The sequence below is a fragment of the Bidens hawaiensis genome, unplaced genomic scaffold (genome assembly GCF_021521415.1).
Source record: "Bidens hawaiensis isolate Kalapana, Puna unplaced genomic scaffold, B.hawaiensis_p1.1 tig00057045_1, whole genome shotgun sequence".
NCBI lineage: Eukaryota > Viridiplantae > Streptophyta > Magnoliopsida > Asterales > Asteraceae > Bidens > Bidens hawaiensis.
The window spans coordinates 3,387-13,105 of record NW_027500299.1 but is presented as its reverse complement, the minus strand read 5'-3'; the positions used below and the strand labels follow the sequence as shown (position 1 = coordinate 13,105).

At 33.5% G+C, this 9,719-nt stretch overlaps 1 protein-coding gene across 1 annotated transcript; it reads right to left on the bottom strand.

The window, feature by feature from the left end:
• Positions 1–1,297: 1,297 nt before the first annotated feature.
• On the bottom strand, positions 1,298–7,112 carry LOC143601748 (uncharacterized). The gene is made up of 7 exons (XM_077079065.1): positions 6,251–7,112; positions 5,750–6,012; positions 5,064–5,257; positions 2,376–2,488; positions 2,056–2,111; positions 1,902–1,974; positions 1,298–1,797 (listed from the first exon to the last, which is right to left on the bottom strand). The coding sequence occupies exons 1-7, from the start codon at positions 7,110–7,112 to the stop codon at positions 1,298–1,300; spliced, it is 2,061 nt and encodes a 686-aa protein (XP_076935180.1).
• Positions 7,113–9,719: the final 2,607 nt, after the last annotated feature.

Genomic DNA, 9,719 nt, shown 5'->3' with positions numbered 1-9,719 from the left:
CTATGTTAAGTTTGGGATGAATACTGTAATGGTGCTTGTGACTTGAAGCCGAAGACGGATAATTGTATATGGACCTAGTGTTTTTAAGAAATATCTTGGAGCTAACCCTGACTTTAGGTTCATGCATAGAAGCTGGGTTAGAAGTATTGTTAGAGTGTGTTTGTTTTCTTTTATGGTCTTGACTAGTTTAGGGACGCGTCCCGGCTAGTTAAGATGCATTGTTTTGTTTTTTCTTTTCATCAATATATGTTTGCCAAGGCCTCGACCTTTTTACCAAAAAAGAAAAAAAGTTCTTTTAAGTTTAACAGGCTCGTGCTTTAAAATAAGGTTGTTTAATTAACGAGGCCTAACCGGAGCTTCAGTTATCAAGGTCGAGTTGTGCTTCTCAAAATCAACCGGACATGTTATAAATATCAAAGTCAATTGAACATATTATAAATATAAGAGTCAACTGCACATTGTTGACTTTTTAAAGTCAAAAGGACATATTATTAATTAAGTCATGCTGTTGGTAGTGAGATCAACAAAATAGTAACTCTGCTCAGTCAATGCAGCAACACAAGTCCCATAATCTTATTTTTGAAAGTAGCCTAACAGAATTTTTTAGGGGCAAATATGCCAAGTGGTGTATTCTTACAATAACCCGGATCCAACTGGCCACTCATACGAATACACGGCTATAATTTTCCTATTCCAAAACTGTCCCTGCTCACTTAAATGACTATGATTACCCTTAGTTCCATATTTAGCAATGATACGTAAAAATAAATTGTTTACACATAAATATGATGTACCAGATTATGAACTTTCCAAATCACCATTAGTGTAATGGTATCATTAATCTGGGCATATATTTTATTACTAGCCTGATCAAAAAGTGGTTGACTATTTCTCAGATCCACAAAGTCAAAGTTTGACTTTTACTATTTCCATGTAAAACAAATTGAAAGATAGAGAGAGGCAATGCTGTTGAGACCGGATCGCACCAGCTGGCCCGAACCAGAAAACTTGACTGGTTTACTATACAAAAATAATTACAAAAAAAAAAATTCATCCCTAACAGGTATTTTTTAGGCAAAAGTTGTTCGGCTGATCCGACCGATCAGCCGGTTGAACCAGTTGCCTGTCCTTTTCACATTTAATAGTTATTCGATACAAAACATGTTCCGACATGTGAGACAACTGCAATTTGCTATTCAATAGTTGTATATTATGAAAGCCTCAATAGTTACCAAGTAATATTAAACTTTTGCAAAAGAAATTACATCAAAGTTGTCGACACATAATTAATAAGTAATCAAAAAAGAATTAAGTAGTTGTCATCATTTTCTTCAACATCTTCTTCATGTTCCATATCTGGTGTAATGTATATGCCAACTTCACCATCATCCCCAATCATATGCAAGTTAGGCAAATCAAATGGGCTATCTTTCGAATAAGGACCAACTTGATCAACACTTCCCATGTTATAAACATTTCTTACTTTTACATGTCTCACAACCTCCCAATCTTTATGCTTGGGATCAGTGACAAAGAACACCTTATCAACTTGTGTTGCCAATACAAATGGATCATCAGTTAAGTTAACCCCTGTATGTGCCTTGTATGAGAAATTTACCAATGTTACGCCATTATCGATCTTGCAGCCCATATTGATGTCAACCCAATCACATTTGAATAAAACTACTCGTATTTGACCCGAGTAGTTTAACTCAATAATTTCGTTCAATTTACCATAGTAGTTAATCACAGCTTGAACAGGCCTTCTATCTCGACTACTAGTATAGTTTTCACCTTCTACAGTAACAACAACACCACTATTTTGGGTACTTAGTGATTTCTCTCGCTTTTTGTATGAAAATGATAACCCTTGACGAGTTATCGGGAGTATCGTTTCACACTTCTAAGTGGACCACGAGCAAGCCATTTTAGATATTCAGTTACTTCATCACCCTGTTCTTCCATACGTGCAACCTGAAACACATTTTATATTAGCCATTACATTAAGATCCCAAATAACACATTAAAATACATTCAATGTTTAATTTAGATTACCCTTTTCTTGAACCAATCAGCAAACTGTTGGCCATGAATCTTGTTCATTTCATAATCTGGTAATCGACGAGAACGTTACTATCCTTTGATTATATGTTTGTGTTTGCTTTAAAGAAAATTCAAATTACTATAGTTTTGTGATAGATGAATTAAGAACAAAATTATCTAATAACAAACCTAAATTAGCTTACTCTCGAAAATTGGTAACCGACTCAACATTGAATAATACATAACGATGTGCCTGAGTGAGAGACTTCTCATCAATGTCTGAATTTGAAGATCTCCTTCTTTTGGGAATAGAAGCCCTGAATGCAACTTACGAGCTAAGGCACGACCGGGGCAAAGATTGTTGGATTCTTCAATGTGATTTTGGTATCCCTCGTCATCATTCCTAGTTGCACCAGTGAAGAAGGTTTCTACATTTGATAGATATCTAGAGCAAAATGTAACACTTTACTCGGCTAGATAACCTTCAGCATTTGTGTAAGGCCTCGTTACCGGTGCCCTACATTGGACGTTGGATTTACTCATAAACACAGTTCTAAACATCAGAGTTAAATAAAATTTTATGCGGAATATAAAACTTTCATAACATTACAATAATAATCCATAACTTGTCTTAAAACATTCTTTGCCTTTCAATATCAAAACATTAAACATTAAACAACTTGCGTCATTAGATGCCAGACTCTTATTCATCTGCAAGTCAGCTATACTGAGTGAGTTATAGTTAATCATACATCACACAATACATATACTTTCCTTCCATTATGCATCCGAAGATACATAATAATTACTTTACTAATTTACCTTCATTACATAATTTACACATATTTTCATACTATATAATTACTGTCCATTCTATCTCAGGTATTATTAGGGTCTGATCCCTCTGTCCTTGTCTGTCTCAGATATTATTAGGGTCTGATCACTTTCTTGTCTATCTCAGATATTATTATGGTTTGATCCCTTTCTTCTATATTATTAGGGTATGACCCCTCTTTTCTTCTCTATCTCAGATATTATTAGGGTCTGATCTCTTACTTCTTCATCTTCGTACATACTGTCTTTACATACCCATAACATACATATATTTTCTTTAATCATTCATACATATTCATATATATATATATATATATATATATATATATATATATATATATATATATATATATATATATATATCATACACATCCATCTTTCACATACATATCTCCATTGTCAATACGTGCAATATCCGAAGACCGTTCACATACCGAAAAGCTTTCATTCACATACATAACATAATATCTATCACATAAATCATACATGGAATACACTTACCATTTAAGGTAAGTGTATTAACTATCACATCGAGTATGCACACAACCCCAAAAACATAACAAGGAAATGGGGCTAGAAACTCACCTAAACCCTAACCCTAAACCCTAAACCCTAAACTCACCTGAATACGGTTACGTTCACCGTTAATGGTTATTCCCTTCTTTAATTTTGCACGGCTAACTGTATAACAATTACGCCTTTTAATTACTATCACTAACCAAATCGTATTTCCAGTTTAATTGCAACCCTCAACGAACGGGGGTCCGGGGGCAGCGCTCCTGATGGTGGGGTTCTAGGGGCGGCAGTCCGTAGCGGGGTCCAAGGGGCAGAGCCCCTGGCTGGGGTTAAGCTTGGAAAAGTTTTATTTTCATTAACTGTCTTATCACATTTAGAATTAGGATTTTTAAATTATTATTTTATTCCCTATCTCATTCGTTATAGCGAATTGCCTCAGATTCGTTATGTAATCTTTTTCAATTCGTTATCTTGATTCGTCATTTTATCATCATCTTATTCGTCATTCTAATTCGTTATCTGAACATGACTTGATTCGTTATCTTAATATAACGAATTTGGTTAATTAACGAATCTCCTGATTCATTATCATGATGAATTGATGACTAACGAATCTCCTGATTCGTTATTCTAAGCATAGAGAATTGGTGGGTGACAAATCACTTGATTTGTTATGTGATTGGTTATCTTATTATCACGAACTGACTAGTAACGAATGACCTAGTTCGTTTTCGTAATCATAATGAATTGGGTGAGTAACGAATCACCTGATTCGTTATTTTAACATAACGGATTGGGTCAATCTTATCCAAACTTTGACTCAGAGGTCAAAGTAATTGTCAAGAACAATAACAGTCAACCTTCATCAGATCAGCAACTAAACCTCAAATCTCAACGAAATATCATGATTTTGGTATCAATATACTCGGAATCTCAGCGCTTAGAAACCCTAATCGTCAAATCAGTCTAACATTCACGTTTAGAGGGTGCGATTTATACATAAACACCTACGGCTCATTTATCAATCAATTAATCCCATCAAACATTAACCAATTTCAGTAAGTTTTGTCTCGTTGGATTCGTTTTTACCTCATGAACTCAGATCTAGGATTATTAAACGAATCTGAACCCAAATGAACAAGACACCGTTATAAACGTACCTTAAACGAGTCAGTTTACGAACACGATCTAGTCTTGATATTTGCTTGGTTCGTCACAACGCTCTAACACTATCAACCTCGGGTTCTCAACTTCGGATGTTGACTCCGGATAAAGGATGGTGTTTGTGTGTGTTTTTGATGGTGTAGGATATGGTGTAGAGATGGATAAAAATGAAAATGATTAGGGTTTAAGGGGTTTTTATACTCCCTTAAGCCCATGGATCTAAGGCCCATTCCATCTCTTATCCCATCTTCTAAAGTCCAAGCCCACCTTCTGTTAGTTTATATCTAAACCAATAAAGGACACACTACAAAATAAACGAAATTTCATTTATTATTATAACCGAAAATAGGATGCTACAAATTGATCCTTCAGGATGGGCTCTATTATGAACGTATGACTTAAGTTTAAGCAGGTACCGGATATTTTCATAGTTATAGGTCACTAATAATTTAAAAAACTATAAAAATTAGCAAATAATGGATAAAATTTATAGAAATGTTAGTTACCTTTCAATAGGGTACATCCATCTAAATGCAACAGGACCTCCTAATTTAACCTCTCGTGTTAAATGGACCACCAAGTGCACCATTACCGTAAAGAACGTTGGAGGAAATATCTTCTCTAATTTGCATAAAGTGAGAGCAACTTTAGAATCGAGAAAATGTAGATAATCTTCAGAAAAATCCTTGTAGCAAATGGCCTTAAAAAATTACATAACTCGATTATAACAAAGCTTACATGGTCTGGCAAAGTTCCACGTAATGCAATCGGCAAATACTCATGCATCAGCATGTGACTATCATAACTTTTCAACCCAATTAGTTTACGCTCATTTAATTGTACACATCGAGAGATATTAGACGAAAATTCATCGGGTGGCTTGATTGACTAGAGGGTTTTTAAAAATTCAGTCTTTTCACCCCGAATCATTTGATAACAAGCTTTTGGCATGAAAGTAATATCACTTCTAGGTCGCTTCTTTGGAGGCAATTCCTTCCTTATACCCATTTCTTGTAAGTCAAGTATTGTTTTATAGTTATCTTTTGACTTTCCTTCTTGTGCTAGTAAAGTACCCACTATATTGTCACAAACATTCTTTTCAATGTGCATCACCTCCAGATTGTGACGCAACAATAAATGCTCCCAATACGGCACATAAAAAAATACTTTTCTTTTTCCATGGACCACGAACATCGTTGTCTACAAAAAATTCCATGTCATCTAGTTGTTGTAGAACCTCATCTCTAGAAGGAGGAACATGAGCAATTCTAGATTCACTTTCTCCAACAAAGGATCTAACGTCTGAACGCCAACTATGGTCAGATGGAAGGCACCTCCTATGACACATATAACACCATTTTCTTCCATAAGTTAGCCATTTGGAATCAGTACCAAAACCACACACAAGACATGCAAATTTTCCTTTAGTGCTCCACCCTGACAGATTTGCATAACCTGGAAAGTCCGATATGGTAGAAATAATAGCAGCCTTCAATTGGAAGTGTTATTTAGTTGAGGCGTCAAATATATTAATTCCATCTTACCACAATTCCTTTAATTCTTTTATCATAGGTTGCATATACACGTCTATCTTATTTCCAAGACCTTTAGGACCTGAGATGATTAAAGAAAGAAAAATATTCGGTTGCTTCATAAACAACCATGGTGGCAAGTTGTATGGAATAAGAAAAACTGGCCAAATACTGTGCATCTGGTGGATGACGGACGCTACGGGGTTCACTAGCAAATTCTGGAAATTTTTCATCAAAATTTTTCCAAACTAATGCATCTGCTGGATGACACAATTTTCCATCTTTTACATGCTCTGTATGATGCCACTTCATAAGCATAGACGTCTTTGATGAAATAAACAATCTTTTAAGTCTAGGCTTTATAGGAAACCACCGTAATATCTTTGAAGCCTTTTTCTTGGGCGCACTCACTTTGTCTTCTGAACTAGATTCGTAAACTTTCCATCTAGAAGATCCATAAAAAGAAAAAACTTCATCTTTCTTCTGGTCATCCCAAAAGAACATGCAACCATTAGGACATGAATGAATTTTTTCATATCCTAATCCCAAGTTGGCCATGAATTTTTTTAGTTGTTGTGCTGTTTCAAGTAACAAATTTCCTTCGGGTAATAGTGCCATTAGAAACTCTAACAACATTGATAAAGATTTGGTACTCCATCCATTGAGACATTTTATATGGTATAAATGCACCACACATGAAAATTTGTTGAACTTACAATTTCGGTACACCTTTTCTTCAGCTTCCTTGACAAGCTTGTCGAAATTGTTTCTATTATTGTTTGTCTCTTGACTATTATTCGAAGCATTCTCATGCATATCCACTCCATTTCTATCTTTTGTTTCAAATATATCATTCAACATTTCATGCATTTCAAGGTTATGTATGACTTCATCCTTGTTAAGGTTTGTGCTTGTGGACGCATTTGTGGTGCCTTCCCTATGATATACCCACTTAAAGTATTCTGGACGGAACCCTGAACATATGAGGTGATCCAAGATAGTTTGTCTATTCTGATATTTCATGTTTAGACAATTTGGGCATGGACATTTTATCGTCCCCCTATTGACACATGCTCTTTCAAATGCAAAAGTCAATAAGGTTTGCACCCCATCAACAAAAGTTTGACTTGATCTTGGAGCAAGATACACTCATGATCTGTCCATGACTATTCATAATGAATAATAAAAATTTTTGTAAGTATGTATCTGCATGAAAGCAAGCATAAATTTTAATCAATAATTATTATTAATTAATATTCAATTATTATAAATTAGGAGATTGGTTGACTCACTTTGATGATTAGTAGATCAGTAACCTAATTCTTAATTGCACTTCTACACATCTACACATGTTACTAGTTCAAATTCTAGGCATTCAATCATAGTTTATTCAACCCTTACTAAGTTGTATTCAATATATGTACTACTTCACATTTTTCTAAGTGTTTTATTAGTAATTCTGCAAAATCTTTTACTATGCATTTTTAACTTCACTTGTAGCAGCGCTTTTAACATTAATTTTGCTCATTTTGATATGACACTATATGAAAGTGCCATGAAAAATTTTTAACACGATTATAAGTCAATAAATTTTTAAACAATAACTCGTTTATAAATTGAAAATAAGCTTACCAGAATCAAAGTAACAAAATCAAAGTCCCTTGATTCCTTGATTAATCTAATCTTTAAGTATTTGGCATAAAACAAAAAGAAATCTGCAATCTGTATATCGACTGTCATTTAAGGATGTTTGATGATACCAGATAACATTGATAACAGAACTAATTGAACAAGTGTAGTAACAAAAGAGGAGGTTGTTAGACTGTTGATATCTTTTTTTGTGCCTTCCTCGTTGAAGCTTTTGATCAAACTGAAAACTCAGACGTGCGTTAAAGGGGTTTGAAAGACTTCGCTCCAAAATATTATGTTGTATCATGTATCTCAATCTAAATGATTAACTTTTATCCATGGTGAGGTTTCAAATTTTACCATCTACTTTGATGATTAGTAGATCAGTAACCTAATTCTTAATTGCACTTCTACACATCTACACATGTTACTAGTTCAAATTCTAGGCATTCAATCATAGTTTATTCAACCCTTACTAAGTTGTATTCAATATATGTACTACTTCACATTTTTCTAAGTGTTTTATTAGTAATTCTGCAAAATCTTTTACTATGCATTTTTAACTTCACTTGTAGCAGCGCTTTTAACATTAATTTTGCTCATTTTGATATGACACTATATGAAAGTGCCATGAAAAATTTTTAACACGATTATAAGTCAATAAATTTTTAAACAATAACTCGTTTATAAATTGAAAATAAGCTTACCAGAATCAAAGTAACAAAATCAAAGTCCCTTGATTCCTTGATTAATCTAATCTTTAAGTATTTGGCATAACAACAACAAAAAGAAATCTGCAATCTGTATATCGACTGTCATTTAAGGATGTTTGATGATACCAGATAACATTGATAACAGAACTAATTGAACAAGTGTAGTAACAAAAGAGGAGGTTGTTAGACTGTTGATATCTTTTTTTGTGCCTTCCTCGTTGAAGCTTTTGATCAAACTGAAAACTCAGACGTGCGTTAAAGGGGTTTGAAAGACTTCGCTCCAAAATATTATGTTGTATCATGTATCTCAATCTAAATGATTAACTTTTATCCATGGTGAAGTTTCAAATTTTAAGATATTAATTTTATTTAATTTTTTTATGTATAAAAACTCAAATTTAATATACGTTAAGTTTAATATATAATTATATTTATTACTATTTTATTCAATTTTTATTTCAAGTATTACATGAATTAAACGGGTTACCTAGGACTAGAGATGTTACAAAAATCGATTCGAAACAGTTAACCGGAAACCGAATCAAACTGTTGGTTCGTATAACGGTTTGAATATTTTTCAATCAAACCGGTGTTTTTTTCTTAAACTGGTTTAAAACCGACCCAAATCGGTCCAGATCAGTTTGGCTGCTTCTATGCTTAAACTGGTTTCTAAACAGATTTGGTTTGACCAATGGTTTGAATTATATAATTGAAAGCCACAACAGTCAATTGACGATCAAGCAATGTATTGACAATGTTTAATGGTCAAATATAGTCGTTGTAGGCTAGATAATGGGCAACATAGTGATCATGATCAAATATAGTTAGTCATAGTGAAATTGAGTGTAAATGTCTAAATTACCCATTAACACTCCTAGTGATCGTCATCACAGTGACCAATGTTGTAATAGTAGGTTTATAAGGCCGAATACTAACTACAATATATGTCGTCGAGGCGAGTTTCTTTAACTCCGTCTAGTTAAAAAGAATTGATCAAAGATGGTCAACCTCAGCCAAATTCACATCTAGTCGATTAACTTAGGCTGATTTTGACTTTAAAAAATAAAACTTAGTTCATATTTCTATACTATTAAAGAACAAATATTATTTTTTGTTAATTAATAATTAGCAGTTTTTAATTTTTAGAATAATTTATACTGATATTGATATCCCCTATTTGGTTTTACATATTATTAGACTTATAATATCTGACATATATATAATATCCAAAATCGATTTTCTTTATATTTTTCATGTCCGAGTACTCCGAGTACATCCAACTCCCTTG